This window comes from Hemibagrus wyckioides, linkage group LG28 (genome assembly GCF_019097595.1).
Source record: "Hemibagrus wyckioides isolate EC202008001 linkage group LG28, SWU_Hwy_1.0, whole genome shotgun sequence".
Taxonomy (NCBI): domain Eukaryota; kingdom Metazoa; phylum Chordata; class Actinopteri; order Siluriformes; family Bagridae; genus Hemibagrus; species Hemibagrus wyckioides.
Genome location: NC_080737.1, coordinates 7672746 through 7693705, shown reverse-complemented (window position 1 = coordinate 7693705; position 20960 = coordinate 7672746). Strand labels below are relative to the sequence as shown.

General features: G+C 37.7%; 2 protein-coding genes across 2 annotated transcripts in view; both read right to left on the bottom strand.

The window, feature by feature from the left end:
* doc2b (double C2-like domains, beta) overlaps positions 1 to 391 on the bottom strand; it is a 28377-nt gene extending 27986 nt beyond the window's left edge. The window contains exon 1 of the mRNA XM_058383504.1: positions 116 to 391. The gene's annotated coding sequence lies outside the window, so the exon portion shown is untranslated. The remainder of the gene's footprint in view (positions 1 to 115) is intronic.
* Positions 392 to 10208: 9817 nt separating this feature from the next.
* On the bottom strand, positions 10209 to 19530 carry tmem248 (transmembrane protein 248). The gene is made up of 7 exons (XM_058383520.1): positions 19260 to 19530; positions 17218 to 17376; positions 16052 to 16337; positions 15372 to 15522; positions 14237 to 14420; positions 13882 to 14025; positions 10209 to 13089 (listed from the first exon to the last, which is right to left on the bottom strand). Exons 1-7 carry the CDS (start codon positions 19260 to 19262, stop codon positions 13069 to 13071), a joined length of 948 nt encoding a protein of 315 aa, XP_058239503.1. The 5' UTR covers positions 19263 to 19530; the 3' UTR covers positions 10209 to 13068.
* Between the last annotated feature and the right edge of the window lie 1430 nt (positions 19531 to 20960).

Genomic DNA, 20960 nt, shown 5'->3' with positions numbered 1-20960 from the left:
GCCATCAGAAGAAGGTACAAGTGAAACAAATCTGGAAACCCATTCATTCTCCACTCCTTTAAACTCTTCCTTTAAGCCTTAGGATTAACCTTTCTCACCTTGCGAGATTCCTTACCTGTCATGCAAGACGCTCTCTTCCTTTCAGGAACACACACACAGGTCAAAGCTGGAGATACACGGAAAGGCAGCAGGTGGGACACAAAAAGACTCTTCTTCCTCCAGAGCATTAAAAACACTTCCGGCGAACACGTTCTTCCTCGGCCAATGGACACGTTATCTACATCTTCAACTCTGCAAATAAGTGAGAGGGGAAAAAAGAAAAAAACAACAAAAAAAACAACAGAGGTCATGTGACACCAGTGCCCCCTCCTCCTCCTCCTCCTGCTGTGTGTTCCCTCCCAGATACTCTGCAGGTTTCCTAGGAGAGAAGGGAAACGTCATTAACTTCATGAACAGTGACTTCTTAGTCTGTGTACTGAGATTGCAGCGAGATTGCATGATCATCTGAGGCGAACTGAATAAACGGTATTGTAGACCAATGGCAGATTTGTTGCTAGGAAAACACCAGCTGTGGTGTGTATACTCACCCGGCCACTTTATTAGAAACACCTGTAAATTCACGCAGGTACCATCTGGCAGCAGCCCAGTGTATAAAAACATGTGAATACAAGTCAAGAGCTTGAGTTACTGTTCACATTAAACATCAGATTAGAGATAAAGTGTGAGCTCAGTGACTTTAACCTGTGGCATGGATGTTTTTACATTTTATTCCTTGCTTATAAGCTTGACTTGAAGGATACATTCATAAAATTGAAAAGGAGGTAATCACTACAAGTACATTTTATTGCATGTGTCGGCAATGTTCATTATGATGTTTTAATAATAATATGTTTTAATGGCAGAACTTAGCCTACATTAGACAGATTACAGAAAATTAAGCTTTCTGTGGTAAAATACATCATGTAGGCATTCTGAAGTAAAATAAACTATGTAGGCTTTCTGAGGTAAAATACATTGTGTAGGTTTTCTGAGGTAAAATACATCATGTAGGTGTTCTAAAGTGAAAATACTACATCATGTAGGCGTTCTGAAATAAAATACACCATGTAGGCTTTCTGAGGTAAAATACATACTGTGGGCTTTTTCAGCTAAAATACATCATGTAGGCATTCTGAGGTAAAATACATACTGTGGGCTTTTTCAGCTAAAATACATCATGTAGGCATTCTGAGGTAAAATAAACTATGTAGGCTTTCTGAGGTAAAATACATTGTGTAGGTTTTCTGAGGTAAAATACATCATGTAGGTGGTCTAAAGTGAAAATACTACATCATGTAGGCGTTCTGAAATAAAATACACCATGTAGGCTTTCTGAGGTAAAATACATACTGTGGGCTTTTTCAGCTAAAATACATCATGTAGGCATTCTGAGGTAAAATACATACTGTGGGCTTTTTCAGCTAAAATACATCATGTAGGCATTCTGAGGTAAAATACATCATGTAGGTTTTCTGTGGTAAAATAAATAATGTAGGCTTTGTGAGGTAAAATACACTATGTAGGCTTTCTAAAGGTAAAATACATCATGTAGGCGTTCTGAGGTAAAAAAAAAAATACATCATGTAGGCTTTCTGAGGTAAAATACATACTGTGGGCTTTTTCAGCTAAAATACATCATGTAGGCATTCTGAGGTAAAATACATACTGTGGGCTTTTTCAGCTAAAATACATCATGTAGGCATTCTGAGGTAAAATACATGATGTAGGTTTTCTGTGGTAAAATAAATAATGTAGGCTTTGTGAGGTAAAATACACTATGTAGGCTTTCTAAAGGTAAAATACATCATGTAGGCGTTCTGAGGTAAAAAAAAATACATCATGTAGGTTTTCTGTGGTAAAATAAATAATGTAGGCTTTGTGAGGTAAAATACATCATGTAGGCTTTCTAAAGGTAAAATACATCATGTAAGCGTTCTGAGGTAAAATACATCATGTAGGCTTTCTGTGGTAAAAATACATGATGTAGGTTTTCTGTGGTAAAATAAATAATGTAGGCTTTGTGAGGTAAAATACACTATGTAGGCTTTCTAAAGGTAAAATACATCATGTAGGTGTTCTGAGGTAAAATACATCTTGTAGGCGTTCTGAGGTAAAATACATCATGTAGGTGTTCTAAAGTGAAAATACTACATCATGTAGGCGTTCTGAAATAAAATACACCATGTAGGCTTTCTGAGGTAAAATACATACTGTGGGCTTTTTCAGCTAAAATACATCATGTAGGCATTCTGAGGTAAAATACATCATGTAGGTTTTCTGTGGTAAAATAAATAATGTAGGCTTTGTGAGGTAAAATACACTATGTAGGCTTTCTAAAGGTAAAATACATCATGTAGGCGTTCTGAGGTAAAATACATCTTGTAGGCGTTCTGAGGTAAAATACATCATGTAGGCTTTCTGTGGTAAAAATACATCATGTAGGCGTTCTGAGGTAAAATACACTATGTAGGCTTTCTAAAGGTAAAATACATCATGTAGGCGTTCTGAGGTAAAAAAAAAAAAAAAAAACATCATGTAGGCTTTCTGAGGTAAAATACATACTGTGGGCTTTTTCAGCTAAAATACATCATGTAGGCATTCTGAGGTAAAATACATGATGTAGGTTTTCTGTGGTAAAATAAATAATGTAGGCTTTGTGAGGTAAAATACACTATGTAGGCTTTCTAAAGGTAAAATACATCATGTAGGCGTTCTGAGGTAAAAAAAAATACATCATGTAGGTTTTCTGTGGTAAAATAAATAATGTAGGCTTTGTGAGGTAAAATACACTATGTAGGCTTTCTAAAGGTAAAATACATCATGTAAGCGTTCTGAGGTAAAATACATCATGTAGGCTTTCTGTGGTAAAAATACATCATGTAGGCGTTCTGAGGTAAAATACACTATGTAGGCTTTCTAAAGGTAAAATACATCATGTAGGCGTTCTGAGGTAAAATACATCTTGTAGGCGTTCTGAGGTAAAATACATCATGTAGGCATTCTGAGGTAAAATACATCATGTAGGTTTTCTGTGGTAAAATAAATAATGTAGGCTTTGTGAGGTAAAATACACTATGTAGGCTTTCTAAAGGTAAAATACATCATGTAAGCGTTCTGAGGTAAAATACATCATGTAGGCTTTCTGTGGTAAAAATACATCATGTAGGCGTTCTGAGGTAAAATACACTATGTAGGCTTTCTATAGGTAAAATACATCATGTAGGCGTTCTGAGGTAAAAAAAAAAACATCATGTAGGCTTTCTGAGGTAAAATACATCATGTAGGCTTTTTCAGCTAAAATACATCATGTAGGCATTCTGAGGTAAAATACATGATGTAGGTTTTCTGTGGTAAAATAAATAATGTAGGCTTTGTGAGGTAAAATACACTATGTAGGCTTTCTAAAGGTAAAATACATCATGTAGGCGTTCTGAGGTAAAAAAAAAATACATCATGTAGGTTTTCTGTGGTAAAATAAATAATGTAGGCTTTGTGAGGTAAAATACACTATGTAGGCTTTCTAAAGGTAAAATACATCATGTAAGCGTTCTGAGGTAAAATACATCATGTAGGCTTTCTGTGGTAAAAATACATCATGTAGGCGTTCTGAGGTAAAATACACTATGTAGGCTTTCTAAAGGTAAAATACATCATGTAGGCGTTCTGAGGTAAAATACATCTTGTAGGCGTTCTGAGGTAAAATACATCATGTAGGCATTCTGAGGTAAAATACATCATGTAGGTTTTCTGTGGTAAAATAAATAATGTAGGCTTTGTGAGGTAAAATACACTATGTAGGCTTTCTAAAGGTAAAATACATCATGTAGGCGTTCTGAGGTAAAATACATCTTGTAGGCGTTCTGAGGTAAAATACATCATGTAGGCTTTCTGTGGTAAAAATACATCATGTAGGCGTTCTGAGGTAAAATACACTATGTAGGCTTTCTAAAGGTAAAATACATCATGTAGGCGTTCTGAGGTAAAAAAAAAACACATCATGTAGGCTTTCTGAGGTAAAATACATACTGTGGGCTTTTTCAGCTAAAATACATCATGTAGGCATTCTGAGGTAAAATACATGATGTAGGTTTTCTGTGGTAAAATAAATAATGTAGGCTTTGTGAGGTAAAATACACTATGTAGGCTTTCTAAAGGTAAAATACATCATGTAGGCGTTCTGAGGTAAAAAAAAATACATCATGTAGGTTTTCTGTGGTAAAATAAATAATGTAGGCTTTGTGAGGTAAAATACACTATGTAGGCTTTCTAAAGGTAAAATACATCATGTAAGCGTTCTGAGGTAAAATACATCATGTAGGCTTTCTGTGGTAAAAATACATGATGTAGGTTTTCTGTGGTAAAATAAATAATGTAGGCTTTGTGAGGTAAAATACACTATGTAGGCTTTCTAAAGGTAAAATACATCATGTAGGTGTTCTGAGGTAAAATACATCTTGTAGGCGTTCTGAGGTAAAATACATCATGTAGGTGTTCTAAAGTGAAAATACTACATCATGTAGGCGTTCTGAAATAAAATACACCATGTAGGCTTTCTGAGGTAAAATACATACTGTGGGCTTTTTCAGCTAAAATACATCATGTAGGCATTCTGAGGTAAAATACATCATGTAGGTTTTCTGTGGTAAAATAAATAATGTAGGCTTTGTGAGGTAAAATACACTATGTAGGCTTTCTAAAGGTAAAATACATCATGTAGGCGTTCTGAGGTAAAATACATCTTGTAGGCGTTCTGAGGTAAAATACATCATGTAGGCTTTCTGTGGTAAAAATACATCATGTAGGCGTTCTGAGGTAAAATACACTATGTAGGCTTTCTAAAGGTAAAATACATCATGTAGGCGTTCTGAGGTAAAAAAAAAAAAAAACATCATGTAGGCTTTCTGAGGTAAAATACATACTGTGGGCTTTTTCAGCTAAAATACATCATGTAGGCATTCTGAGGTAAAATACATGATGTAGGTTTTCTGTGGTAAAATAAATAATGTAGGCTTTGTGAGGTAAAATACACTATGTAGGCTTTCTAAAGGTAAAATACATCATGTAGGCGTTCTGAGGTAAAAAAAAATACATCATGTAGGTTTTCTGTGGTAAAATAAATAATGTAGGCTTTGTGAGGTAAAATACACTATGTAGGCTTTCTAAAGGTAAAATACATCATGTAAGCGTTCTGAGGTAAAATACATCATGTAGGCTTTCTGTGGTAAAAATACATCATGTAGGCGTTCTGAGGTAAAATACACTATGTAGGCTTTCTAAAGGTAAAATACATCATGTAGGCGTTCTGAGGTAAAATACATCTTGTAGGCGTTCTGAGGTAAAATACATCATGTAGGCATTCTGAGGTAAAATACATCATGTAGGTTTTCTGTGGTAAAATAAATAATGTAGGCTTTGTGAGGTAAAATACACTATGTAGGCTTTCTAAAGGTAAAATACATCATGTAAGCGTTCTGAGGTAAAATACATCATGTAGGCTTTCTGTGGTAAAAATACATCATGTAGGCGTTCTGAGGTAAAATACACTATGTAGGCTTTCTATAGGTAAAATACATCATGTAGGCGTTCTGAGGTAAAAAAAAAAACATCATGTAGGCTTTCTGAGGTAAAATACATCATGTAGGCTTTTTCAGCTAAAATACATCATGTAGGCATTCTGAGGTAAAATACATGATGTAGGTTTTCTGTGGTAAAATAAATAATGTAGGCTTTGTGAGGTAAAATACACTATGTAGGCTTTCTAAAGGTAAAATACATCATGTAGGCGTTCTGAGGTAAAAAAAAATACATCATGTAGGTTTTCTGTGGTAAAATAAATAATGTAGGCTTTGTGAGGTAAAATACACTATGTAGGCTTTCTAAAGGTAAAATACATCATGTAAGCGTTCTGAGGTAAAATACATCATGTAGGCTTTCTGTGGTAAAAATACATCATGTAGGCGTTCTGAGGTAAAATACACTATGTAGGCTTTCTAAAGGTAAAATACATCATGTAGGCTTTCTGTGGTAAAAATACATCATGTAGGCGTTCTGAGGTAAAATACACTATGTAGGCTTTCTAAAGGTAAAATACATCTTGTAGGCGTTCTGAGGTAAAATACATCATGTAGGCATTCTGAGGTAAAATACATCATGTAGGTTTTCTGTGGTAAAATAAATAATGTAGGCTTTGTGAGGTAAAATACACTATGTAGGCTTTCTAAAGGTAAAATACATCATGTAGGCGTTCTGAGGTAAAATACATCTTGTAGGCGTTCTGAGGTAAAATACATCATGTAGGCTTTCTGTGGTAAAAATACATCATGTAGGCGTTCTGAGGTAAAAAAAAAACACATCATGTAGGCTTTCTGAGGTAAAATACATACTGTGGGCTTTTTCAGCTAAAATACATCATGTAGGCATTCTGAGGTAAAATACATGATGTAGGTTTTCTGTGGTAAAATAAATAATGTAGGCTTTGTGAGGTAAAATACACTATGTAGGCTTTCTAAAGGTAAAATACATCATGTAGGCGTTCTGAGGTAAAAAAAAATACATCATGTAGGTTTTCTGTGGTAAAATAAATAATGTAGGCTTTGTGAGGTAAAATACACTATGTAGGCTTTCTAAAGGTAAAATACATCATGTAAGCGTTCTGAGGTAAAATACATCATGTAGGCTTTCTGTGGTAAAAATACATCATGTAGGCGTTCTGAGGTAAAATACACTATGTAGGCTTTCTAAAGGTAAAATACATCATGTAGGCGTTCTGAGGTAAAATACATCTTGTAGGCATTCTGAGGTAAAATACATCATGTAGGCATTCTGAGGTAAAATACATCATGTAGGCATTCTGAGGTAAAATACATCTTGTAGGCGTTCTGAGGTAAAATACATCATGTAGGTGTTCTAAAGTGAAAATACTACATCATGTAGGCGTTCTGAAATAAAATACACCATGTAGGCTTTCTGAGGTAAAATACATACTGTGGGCTTTTTCAGCTAAAATACATCATGTAGGCATTCTGAGGTAAAATACATCATGTAGGTTTTCTGTGGTAAAATAAATAATGTAGGCTTTGTGAGGTAAAATACACTATGTAGGCTTTCTAAAGGTAAAATACATCATGTAGGCGTTCTGAGGTAAAATACATCTTGTAGGCGTTCTGAGGTAAAATACATCATGTAGGCTTTCTGTGGTAAAAATACATCATGTAGGCGTTCTGAGGTAAAATACACTATGTAGGCTTTCTAAAGGTAAAATACATCATGTAGGCGTTCTGAGGTAAAAAAAAAAACATCATGTAGGCTTTCTGAGGTAAAATACATACTGTGGGCTTTTTCAGCTAAAATACATCATGTAGGCATTCTGAGGTAAAATACATCATGTAGGTTTTCTGTGGTAAAATAAATAATGTAGGCTTTGTGAGGTAAAATACACTATGTAGGCTTTCTAAAGGTAAAATACATCATGTAGGCGTTCTGAGGTAAAAAAAAAATACATCATGTAGGTTTTCTGTGGTAAAATAAATAATGTAGGCTTTGTGAGGTAAAATACACTATGTAGGCTTTCTAAAGGTAAAATACATCATGTAAGCGTTCTGAGGTAAAATACATCATGTAGGCTTTCTGTGGTAAAAATACATCATGTAGGCGTTCTGAGGTAAAATACACTATGTAGGCTTTCTAAAGGTAAAATACATCATGTAGGCGTTCTGAGGTAAAATACATCTTGTAGGCGTTCTGAGGTAAAATACATCATGTAGGTGTTCTAAAGTGAAAATACTACATCATGTAGGCGTTCTGAAATAAAATACACCATGTAGGCTTTCTGAGGTAAAATACATACTGTGGGCTTTTTCAGCTAAAATACATCATGTAGGCATTCTGAGGTAAAATACATCATGTAGGTTTTCTGTGGTAAAATAAATAATGTAGGCTTTGTGAGGTAAAATACACTATGTAGGCTTTCTAAAGGTAAAATACATCATGTAGGCGTTCTGAGGTAAAATACATCATGTAGGCTTTCTGTGGTAAAAATACATCATGTAGGCTTTCTAAAGGTAAAATACATCATGTAGGCGTTCTGAGGTAAAATACATCATGTAAGCGTTCTGAGGTAAAATACATCATGTAGGCTTTCTGTGGTAAAAATACATCATGTAGGCGTTCTGAGGTAAAATACACTATGTAGGCTTTCTAAAGGTAAAATACATCATGTAGGCGTTCTGAGGTAAAAAAAAAAACCATCATGTAGGCTTTCTGAGGTAAAATACATACTGTGGGCTTTTTCAGCTAAAATACATCATGTAGGCATTCTGAGGTAAAATACATCATGTAGGTTTTCTGTGGTAAAATAAATAATGTAGGCTTTGTGAGGTAAAATACACTATGTAGGCTTTCTAAAGGTAAAATACATCATGTAGGCGTTCTGAGGTAAAAAAAAATACATCATGTAGGCTTTCTGAGGTAAAATACATCTTGTAGGCTTTCTGAGGTCAAATACATCATGTAGGCTGGTAAAATACACTAAAATACATCATGTAGGCTGGTAAAATGTCGTTTCACGTCGTTCAGCCTTTCTGAGGTAAACTACGTCATGGTGACTCTTGTAGTATGTGCTTGATAGTAGCTTTAGCATTTGTAACTTGAAACATTTCATACGTTTTAAAGAGTGAATTTAATATATAATTTATGACATGGGTGCCTGAGGTAAAATCCTAACATTTCTCATTGCAATATACGACACATTTGTGACGTGTGATGTGTTACAGAGATGCTTTTTGTTTGTTTGTTTTGTGACAGGATCTGCTGAAAATAAATAAGTAAACATGGCACTAGTTACTCTTAGTGCACGCGAGCTGTAGGGCGCGTGCGGCACAGATTTGTGACAGAAAAAAACATTAAAGATATATAGAAATTTTTAAGGCAAAACAGTCACCTGCTACTGTCGTCGCCCCCCAAAAACTTTTCTTAATATATATTTAAAACACTTTGTTGTTTCCTCTTGTTAAAACTCTTATTTACGCATCAGGAGTTAGAGATTTCCGAATGAGGCGAGATTCTATGTGTCGTTTTCGAACGAGTCGGTTCATTGAGTCGGTTCTTTTTTTGGATGAACACATTGATGAGAGCAGACTCGCATCCTCAGAAGGAGCATTTAGAATATTGGAGTGTTTCGTTAAACGGCTTCATCCATGAGCTAGTACTGAAAAACAATCGCAAACTTTGTCTAGCCTCTTATTAGTGTGCTGAGCCAAATAATCTGACAAACAAAAAAAGAACCGGAACATTTGTCCCTAGTGCGCATGCGCGCGAGCAATAACAATTAATAGACACGAGACTGATCTGTCAGTTTGATCAATGTAATAGGGTTGTACATTAAAACACTAAAAAACAAATGAGGTGGTTTATTTGTGTAAAGTCAGTTGTGTCTTTATGTAAACATCTGCTATGTGGAATAACTTATTCAGTGCATCACTGAATAAACAACAAAATGCATTCTTTTTTTATGATCCCTTTTTATGATTCTTTTTTAAATGATTAACATTTTGCAGATTCTGCAAGGCTCACAGTATGTAAACCTACCACAGGTGCACTTACGGGTTATATAATGACTGAATCCCATCTGTTGCTAGGCAATTTGTCAGTCTAGACATGATATTGTTTGCTGTGGTGGTAAGGGTATCAGTATCATGTGCACAAGGAGTCTAAAAAACACCTCAGTCTCGCTGCAAATATTCCCACAACCCAAATAAATGAACGATGATTCCTTCCGATTTCTTATGTAACATTATTTATACACACGGTCATAAAATCCACTCAAAAACATCCACTCAAGAGTTGTTCCTTCGGGTAGACTGACACGAGGCAGCCACTGATTCCACTATTGACCGAAAATCAAATTAGTTCCACTCTGATGCCGATGAAGTGCAGGCGCCGTTCTCCAACGTCGCAGCAACGTCGATACGAGACCTCGGCTTTCGAGGCAAACTCGAGCGTTCTTTTATGCTCTCACATTCCTCTAATGGATTCATCGTGCGATTGGCTTTGATCTCAGATAACAGAGAAGTCATTTTCTTTCCATAACTGAAAGAAATCGGCTACTTGACATGGCTGGTGCTTTCTGTAATATACCGTATAACAAAGATCAAACCAAACCGTAATCGTGATTCATTATTCATGGTTGATTTTTATTCAGCGAAGCGTGTGTCTACAGTCATTTACAAACAGCACAGAAACAATGGGATTGTCTTCTAAGGGACCAGTCAGCAGGTAGGACATTTACAATCATGCATTAAGACAGGTGAAAGGAGGAGCGCGATGGCATCACACACTTGCGAATAGGTTAAGCAACTCAGGTTAAGGATGGAATTAAAACGTCTCACATGAGGGAAGGAACACGAGGGGACAGATCAATATGATCCAAAAAAAAAAAAAAGAAAAGAAAAAAAGGCAGCATCCAGAAATTCCACATCACATTTCCATTGCTCATCACTTTATCCTTCACTTTTTTTTTTTTTTTTGGGGGTGGGGGATTCACATTAAAAGTGATTGAAATGAATTAAAAACTCAACATAAAACTGAAAAAAGTATATTTATGGATTATATAAGCAATACAAGACAAAAAAAAAGAGAGAGAGAGAGAGACACTTTTAAATGTGAAGTATTGCTTTTCTGAAACACATCCATTAATGAATCCTAACTAAACTTGAACCGGTGACTGGTTTTCTGGAGAAAATCACGAACGCCACAAGACATTATGGCTAAAGATGCGAACACGAATAATTTCACCTGCTAGTTTTTGATTAAGACATTAATTAATTTAGCGACAGGTTCAGTTCCGGTGTTTGTCTGGTGTTGCTAATCAAGTGGGTGAGCTATGTACATGGATGTTTAGTGCAAAGGCACATTAGTGGTCTGACAGCACGTGTTGGTGAGCGGCTAGAGTGAAAGAGACGTTGGATGTCGGCGAATGTGTTATTAATCCTTCTCGCTTAAAGAAAAATAAAAAGGCAACAGCAACATCAGAAATATACTACATTGCCAAAGGTTTTCAGACACCTGTTGTTTTTTTCAGGGGTTGGGCTTGGCCTCTTAGTTCCAGAATTCTTAATGACATTTTGGACAACGTCATGCTCCGGACTTTGTGGGAACAGTTTGGGGATGACCCCTTCCTATTCCAACATGACTGCACACCAGTGCACAAAGCAAGGTCCATAAATACATGGATGAGTGAGTTTGGTGTGGAGGAACTTGTGGAGTCCTGACCTCAAACCGATAGAACACCTTTGGGATGAATTAGAACAGAGACTCTGAGCCATTCCAAAACTGGGATGTCTTGCCTTCCCACAAAGTTGGGAGCATGAAATTGTCCAAAATGTCTTGGTATGCTGAAGCATTAAGAGTTCCTTTCACTGGAACTAAGGGGCCGAGCCCAACCCCTGAACTCATTGATTTGGTGAAGTGTCCCAAAACTTTTGGCAACATAGTGTACGTTGTCTTCATTCCTTGCTCCTTCCTGCTGATTGGACACGGTGCATGCCTATTGCTGTTCAGAAAAAAACCTTTATTATGCCATTAGTATAGCAAAAACAGTTACTAATTACTGTACTGAAGAATAATTTTCTTTTCACAAACTTGGCTTCCTTTAGGCAGGTTTTCAGTGAACTCTTATGAATGGCATGCAATTAACAGTTGACAGCATACATTTTCAAAACAAACAAACGTAGGAATGTCGTTGATAGAAATGAATCTGAATAGCCTGGTTCTGATTTATTGTTGACTTCACGCTTTCTGATTTTGCTGTTGCTTTTTTGGTGGTCAATATGCCCCTCCCCCACCGCTTCCTAAATACGAGAAACAAAGCCAAATCCTTGGAAAATTTCCTTCTCTAACGCAAATCCGCTAAATAATCGCACTGTCGAATGTGAACGCAGACATTGTCGTGTTACGGGATGATATCTCGTTCCATACGTGGAATTAGGCAACGAGGTTAAAAGATTAAAGACGAATATGATGATATGTAACGCAGAACAGACACCAGGAATGAATTTCTAAGTGAAAAGAATTTAGCAGGAAGCTGTTTCATGTCCAAAATTAAATGAAGCGATAATGTTTGAGGTAATAGATTACACATGATAAAACTTTTTTTTTTTTTTTTACATCACATTTTAAATAAGACTGTATGTGAGATTTTCATGAATGCTGTATATTCAGTCATTCAGTCTACCTGGACGTCAACCAACGTCAAAATCTGAGAGGTGATGAATCAGTCCCGATCGGAGAATCCATCAATGACGATTCTTCCTGTTTCACTGATGTCTGGAGCATCGTCCAGCCAAATCTGAAAGAAGACGAACTTTCTGTCCTTCAGGTCTTAGGAGTCTTTTTTTTCTTTTATTAAATGACCCTTATATCTACTGGCATCTAGGTAGCACACATACACACTGTAAATAAAAAAAAAAAAATCATCTGGATTATAAATCATTGCTGAGCAGTCCACTGGCTTTCCAGGTCATTCTCTAGATGCCATTACTCTCTCTCTCAAAAAAAAAAAGAAGTTAAACAAAAGAGCAACAAAAAAAAAGCAGAAACACTACTGGACAGTTATCACAGATGACACAAATAAGAAAGTGGGAGACAAAAAAGGTGCTCAGAGGGAAGGGGGAAAAAAAAAAAAGTCGAATGATGTTTGAATGATATCATGGTTAAGTGCTGTCGCTCGTTCCGTCTTCACATACTTTGTGGCACATGGGGAAGTGGGGAGGGGTTTAGGCAAAGTGCTTCTGTACTGAATATAAGGGTCCTACAAGCATTTACACAGTAGATACAGGCACTTGAAAGTCTTTGGTTGGAGTGACCCAACATTGCAGAGATTCGCATCACAGTTTGTCGTCACCTTCCTACTGGCGACTAGTTGTTGTTGTTGTTTTTTTCCGTGCCCCCCCCTCCACGTCCGATATGGTTTATTCCAGATTATCCGGTCCGCCGCTGAACAAGTTCAGTCCGTATTTTTGCCCATGATCGGATTTATCCCTCAGACAAGGCTACCTGGAAAACATAGGGTGCACATGTAAAATTCTACAACCTCAAGATTCAGGGGTTTGCTGCTGGAGGAAAATAATCCAGAACAGGATGAAGCAGCTGGTCAGAAAGCGGAATTACCACACAGGTTATTCTCTAATAACAGCAAGTGTTTTATTCCTTTCAAGATCACAGCGATTTGACAATTAGAGTGTTTTACAGTAAACTCGGCACATCGTAATGTTTACCTGTTTTCCCAAATGAAAGAGTGCTGACACTGGAGACTCCTTCCATAAACAGAAAACTTTAACAATTATTACTAGCCTTAGAATATGTAAAGCGCAACTTAGTTCCTTCTAGCTGCTTCTAATGACGCTTCTATACACAAGAAAATAAAACACTGGAGGAACTGATAGACGACTGCAGTGAACTTCAGACCGGCCACGGGTATACTTGGCTCTCAGGGTATTTTTCTTATTATTACAGGAAGGAAAGAGACAGTTAGTCTACATCCAAATTCAATTCCTACCACAAACCAAAGCTGCGAGCTTCACAAGCCATAATAATTGTTCATTCACTCATTAAAACTTGTCAGCATAGTCGGGCTGCCAAAAGCTTCCCAAGCTAGCTAGATAATGCTAACGAGGCAAATGGCAGAGCAATTTGTGTGGTTCATGGTGTATGTGATCAGCAAGCGATGACTGGATTCATTGTTCTCACCCATGGACTGAGCACTACACAGACAGGTATATCAGTGATGTTCAAAATGAGTTTTTTTTTTTTTTTTATCAAAAGGACTAGAAAAAGCACATGGCATACCTTTTCTGGACAGAAATCCGGGTTGCTCTGTCTTACTTTGCCAGGTCTGCCCTTAATGACTGCATAGCAGAACATTGTAATCACCATGACAAACAGAAAGTAACTGGTGTGCATTAGGTGCAGGTTGATGAGAGAGCGGTCGTCCTAGAAAGACAGAAAGAGGAGCTCAATAATACTGCAAGTAATTCAAGCCAGGCAAACTGGCTAAAGTCCATTGAAACCCCATGCTATTAAAGTACTTTGCTGAAATCCTATTATGTGGTTATGCAATTGCTTTCTCTGGAAAGTGTAATACCAATAATTAAACTAGCCCCGAGACCCACTAGCAGGAAGTGAAGAGAGCATTGTGACTCACTTCTGGTACAATGACTGTGAGTTTAGGGTTCAGAGTGTGGTACACCTTCCCGACGGCACCTTTGTAACACCAAAAAGGGTTGTAGTCCTGCGTGTATTTGGTGTCTGAATCCCGAGCTGTGGTGAAGATCTTGTACCAGGATGTTGCGTTGCTGTACGTCTCTGGAATACAGTGCGGTGGCTGCCTGGAAGGCAAAAATGAGATTTGGTTGAAAACTAAAACACTAAATTTTACCATTAAGTCCTGAAGGAAGCACCAATAGTTTAATGCTTTCGAGATATGACTACACTTCACATATAACTGACCTAAGACCTTACTTAATGATTACTAGGAAGTACAAAAGTAACACGCTTAGCAGTTTGTGAACCTGTTACACTTAGGCGGGTTCATCAGATCTTATCACGATGGAAATCCATGCTCCTCCAAAAATAACACCGCTATCAGTTTCATGTTTCATAACAAGCACCTGAACAGAAGGACTACGAGAACAATGTGTGTATCTGTGAACCCAAAACTCAAACTATACCACAATGCGTTCACGGAGCTGTGATTAAAAAAAATGTTGCAAAAGATCTAGTTCTCACAATTCTATTGTCACTATTATTCTGCATGTTTATCAAATAATAAGGGGTCATACGGGGGGGGAAAGGGGTCTGTGAATGAACTGTTACTATACCAATGATCATTTCTGTAGTATTAAAAGACATTATAATAAACATATGACTCATTATGGAATTACAGAAAATGAACACATCCTGACAAATCAGATCAGAGAATTCGACAGCGCTGTGCTGGAGGATAAACCTATTAATCTTTGTTGCATTAAGACTAAGAGATCCTTTTAACACAGAACCTGTGATCAATATTCTTAATCTACTTCATGACTACTGTATTAAAAAGGGCCCGGCTTGCCATCACAAAGACAAAGAATATATCCTTTTATTTAACCTAGACTTAGATACAGACGAAAGCAACGATAGAGCCGCGGTTTTTCAATGCGCACCTGACTAACAAGACATCGCTGAATCAACAGTGTAAACCTGTGTCAATATTTGCTGCCAAAACACAAGACGAATACAGGTTCCGTTTACGACGATGTCCGCTGGCAGCACGGCAAGTGCAAACAGGAACTTACACTGTTACGGGGAAGACGTTACTGGCTGCGCTGACGGTCATGCAGGTGCTAAAGACCACCTGCTCGCAACGTCCGTGCAGAACGCAGTCGTCCGAGTTCCAGGACGCAGGCAGTGTGAAAGTGATGTTCATCTCTTCGTGAGCTTCCCTGCCTACAAACACAACCACACCAGCAGAGATTGGTCAATAACTCCATATAGGCCAAACATATCTGACACGGTTGTTGTATTTGGTAGAAAAACATTATGCAGAAATGATTCACAAAGAACCGATCCATCCAGTATGAAGGTTATTCTAGTCCAAACAAGTCACACACACACACACACACACCTGTAATCACTGATTAACGATCAATACCCACCCATCACCCACACTTTATCTTTTTTTTGTTTATATTTATGATTAGGCCCAAACAATTTCCTCTTTTTTCCTCCTGAGCTCTTAAAAAGAAGTCAACATGAAGGCTGGGACTGGAGCCAGATTATTGTTTACAACTTCTTGTAAAAGGAATGTCAAGGTCTGGGTATATTTCCATTCTCTATAATAACATGACCTGAGAAAACCAACAGCTCTGGAATTGTGGTAGGTTCAATCTGAGCTTTACGCACAGCATTTTTATTAAGTAGGGAACAAACCATCAGGGAAAAATACAAGCCTTAAACGTCTTTACCACACACTTACCAGCCAGGCCAACCTGATGGCCCATTATGGTGGAGTACAGGTGGGTGATGTTGCGCGAATAACCGCCGAACGGCTTCAGAGGATCCAGGGTGAGCGTAATGGTGACGGAGATGTTAATCGGACCCGGATCCTCCAGCAGTAATGGCGCTTGAGTGCTGGTTCGTGATTGGCTGCTTGTCACGGTGCTCTCCGGTGTGGTCGACTCGTTCAGGCCATGCTTGAGCGTCTCGTTCTCCGAGATGCAGAAGTCCAGCTCGTTGAAACGCAGTAGAAAGGTGTTCCAGTCCTAAAGAATGTGATCATTGGTTTGTGGTTGTATTGAAATGTTCAGTGATTATTCATAGAAAATATCTAGATTTGCCTGTAAAAAGGGATTTTGGGCAGCATTTTGCCCTCACTCTGACTCTCAAAACAGAAATACAGTGGAAGAACAGAAGAGACAGTTGTCTTATCAGAAGACAATAGCCATAACCTGACCCAACAGGAAGCACATGCAGGGCTGCAGAATGTGACCATAATCATCCTTCTAATACCCTTTGTGCAGCATGCATATCTCCTGCCAAACTTTTATCTTCAGTCTGGCCACAGCTTTTCTGTCTAATTGTCCCAATTAATGGATTTAACACAATGTTCTGGAATCCAATTGTTTTTCTGTTCAAAGGCCCAAGGACCAGAATGGCTGAAACCCTATTTATTTATTTTTGTCTGGATCTTACTTCTTGCTATTATTCTTTTTCCTTCCCTAAATGAATCATGTTGACCAGAATGAAAGTGAGCACAGGGTTCATACTAAGAGACCATTTCAACTCCAGAACATTTGATCTAGATCCCTGCGAGGATCAATTAAACATGCATTGTTTTTGGTACAGAGATGATAATTCTGTAGAATATTCTGTAACTAATGTTTTTATGGTTGTTGATTATAGTAGAGTTATACAGAGTGTGGACTGAATGATAACTCTTATCAGTTGACTTGCTGTACAATGAACCACATCCATTTTCTTGCTAGTTCATTATTAACCAGGAACATACTTGTATTTATTTCCCCCTTTACTGCAGACATGCTGCTGGAATTTAAAAACTACAGCATTTTCATGCTCTTTTAAGCCAAACTGCAAGATTTTTCCAAAAAAAAAAAAAAGAAAAATGAAACAAGGGTCTCTTACCTCTGTCATTTCAGGTGATTTAATTTCCTTGATCTTGAAGAAATACCCAACCGTGAGGAAGGTAATGGCCACGGCGCTTACACTGACCATAAATATGACCAGCGGCGGACGGTTGCTTATGTAGGTCTTCAGATTCTCCAGAGGGTTTAACAAGAACACCTGCAGACAGAAAAAGGCCAGGCAGAACTGAACTCAACTCTTTATAGGATCACTGCTTCACACGTTATAATATTCAGGGAAAGGAATAAAACATGCAGAGTTACTGTCCTTGTGATGTAAAGACTGATGGAGCGGTGTGATGTGAACTTCTGTAGAATTGAAACTTCCTCATTTTGAACAATAACAATAACAACGCTTGCAACCATCACAAAAATAACAGGTTTCTAAAGCTGATTTGTATGCTCTTTCCTCCTTTCTACGTGTATAATGCAGGATTTGTTCTTGGCTCGACTACAAAGAACACTAAATCACACGTGGAGCTGTCAGTCAAAGAATTCAACATGGAAAATATCACAACAGCTCAAGTTATTGTCTTTACTGTGTAACTGTCTGCTGCTGTAACACAAGAATTTCCCTCATGGGATTAATAACGTCCATCTATCTATCTATCTATCTATCTATCTATCTATCTATCTATCTATATGTTCTCCACGTATCCGTGTTTTCCTCAGAGTTCTCCTCCCACATTCTCTCGTCTGGTAGGGGGACTGACTACTATAAATGTGAGCATGTGTGTAAATGGTACTTTGCAATGGACCGACATCCCGTTCACATTTCTCGCCCCGTGATCCACAAACAATACACGGCAGGTGAGGTAGGTTATAAAGTGAGTACATTTCATTTCATTCATCTACTTCATGTCCGTATTAAATGATGCGAGAGCCATGATTTGATAGATTTCCTATTGAGGTGTGACGGTGTGTTGAAGTTATTTACTCAGACAATAGACCTCGCTTAGCTTGGTAAACATGGGCAACAGCTTATAGCGTGGAGGACTTCACACTGCCGCCTTCACTCATCCAAAATAACCGGATGTTGTGTGTTTTTAGACATGTCGGGGCTGAGGATGCTGCTGACCCGGAGCCGCAGCGTCGACACGGACAAACAGCGGGCCTGAACAACCCAAAGATGGTTAAACGCTCCTCTGAAAAGTGTCATGTCACATAAATTCAAACAAAGTCCAAACCATTTTCCCCTCAACCAAGAGATGACCGGAAAAGGCAATATACACAGGGAAAATCCCAATAACAAACCATAGTCGCACAAGACACGCCCACAGACCCGCCCATTACCCCACAGACCCGCCCATAGCACTTATTTTGATGAGTACAGGAAAAACAAAACAAAAAACCTGTTATCAGTTTTCTCAGAACTACAAAAATAAAAAAAAACATATTCTATTCACTATTGTATTAGTGTCCATAACATTAAGATATAATAAAAAATAAAAAATAAAATAAATAAATTTTGACTGCAGAGCACGTATTGCTGGCAAAACTGTTCTTGTAAAATATTAGCAAAAGTCTAAGCTGGACATAGCAAAAACAAACAAACAAAACTTTTACATAATTAACAAATATATAAATGACTGGCTTAGTTATAATGTGTTGGAGGGTTTTATTGGGCTTTAAACCAAGAAATATTGAGCAATCCAGTTTAGAAAGTGCTGTGAGGTCGCCAGCTGCATCAACACACAGGATGACAAGCAGCTACGCAGCTATCTACACTGTCTAACGTTACTGAGTGCTTTTAACATTGAACTTTTAACACAAAATATCTCAGTTGTCGCCAAAAAATAAATAAAAATAAAATAAAGTCCACTACATGCAACACAAAGTGCTTTTATGTTAATTTAGCGTCTTGCTAACTTAACATTAAGACCTGACCTGCCTGTGTTTACGTTAATGTTCAAATACTGAAATAATACACGTGAAGAGATAACGACAATTAATAGTTAACGTTAATCAGCTCTGGTTTAGTAGGAAATGAGAAGCTGGTTAAGGTTTCTAGCTAACCAGGTTTGCCTGGAAGCGTCAACTCACCATTTTGGGGGTCAGTGTTTGTACAGCTGCTGATGGCTCGCGCGCAGGCTAACAGGCTAGCTCCAGGTTCGGTTCAGACGAGATAGTAAGCCGGCGTGCTGCAGAACAGCTCGCGCACCATGCCATTATTGAGAGAGCATTGAAATGTCGGAAACTGCACGCGACTTCTCCTGTGAAGCACAACAAACATCTCGAAGGTTCCAGACAGCTAGCCTAGCCCTGGAACTACGACGGTGGTGAGCTCGTCGCTGCGAGGTTGCCAAGTCTGACATAACTCATCCCAAAGGCCCTACCTAAACCCTGACCTAATGTCTTTAATCGAAACAGACGAGTGTTCATACAAACCCAGACCTAATGTCAGCATAGAAAACAACAAAACATGGCAATAACAAAGAGATTAGTGTTCATACAAACCCAGACCTAAAGTCAACACAGAAAACAATAAACACATTAATTAAAAAAAAGAGCTATCTGTTCGAACCCAGACCTAAAGTCAACACAGAAAACAACAAACACATTAATAAAAAGAGATGAGTGTCCATACAAACTCAGACCTAAACAAACACGTTAAAAAACACTATCTATTCGAACCCAGACCTAAAGTCAACACAGAAAACAACAAACACATTAATAAAAAGAGATGAGTGTCCGTACAAACTCAGACCTAAACAAACACGTTAAAAAACACTATCTGTTCGAACCCAGACCTAAAGTCAACACAGAAAACAACAAACACATTAATAAAAAGAGATGAGTGTCCGTACAAACTCAGACCTAAACAAACACGTTAAAAAACACTATCTATTCGAACCCAGACCTAAAGTCAACACAGAAAACAACAAACACATTAATAAAAAGAGATGAGTGTCCGTACAAACTCAGACCTAAACAACAAACACGTTAAAAAACACTATCTATTCGAACCCAGACCTAAAGTCAACACAGAAAACAACAAACACATTAATAAAAAGAGATGAGTGTCCGTACAAACTCAGACCTAAACAAACACGTTAAAAAACACTATCTATTCGAACCCAGACCTAAAGTCAACACAGAAAACAACAAACACATTAATAAAAAGAGATGAGTGTCTGTACAAACTAAGACCTAAACAACAAACACGTTAAAAAACACTATCTATTCGAACCCAGACCTAAAGTCAACACAGAAAACAACAAACACATTAATAAAAAGAGATGAGTGTCCGTACAAACTAAGACCTAAACAACAAACACATTAAAAAACACGATCTATTCGAACCCAGACCTAAAGTCAACACAGAAAACAACAACAATCTCTTTAATAAAAAGAGCTTAGTTTTTTGTACAAACCCAGACCTAAAGCCAACCCACAATCAGTCAACTGGTCAACAAAAACAGTTCAATATTCTTACAATATTCCCAGAGCATAATAAAAAAAACAGCTCAGTGTCCAGACAGACCTAAATTTGAAACCAACCCAAAACCAACCAACTGGGCAACAACAACAAAAGCTTTTTGTTAGTATAAAAGCAGACTAGACCCAAAAACCAACCCAAACAGCTTGGTTTCCTGACAAACTCAGATTCAAACCCAACCCAAAACCAGCCAACTGGTCAGTTAAAAACAACTCAAAGTCCCTACAAAACCCAGACCTAAAACCCAAAGGAAAAACAGCTCAGTGTCCTAACAAACCTAGATTTGAAACCAACCCAAAACCAAC

What these genes read in the sequence shown, in the direction of transcription:
- tmem248 (XM_058383520.1), bottom strand. An exon ending in AATCACCTGAAATGACAGAG is followed by an intron (nt 16,338 to 17,217) that starts GTAAGAGACCCT and finishes CACATTCTTTAG; the next exon opens with GACTGGAACACCTTTCTACT. An exon ending in AACGTCTTCCCCGTAACAGT is followed by an intron (nt 14,421 to 15,371) that starts GTAAGTTCCTGT and finishes TTTGCCTTCCAG; the next exon opens with GCAGCCACCGCACTGTATTC.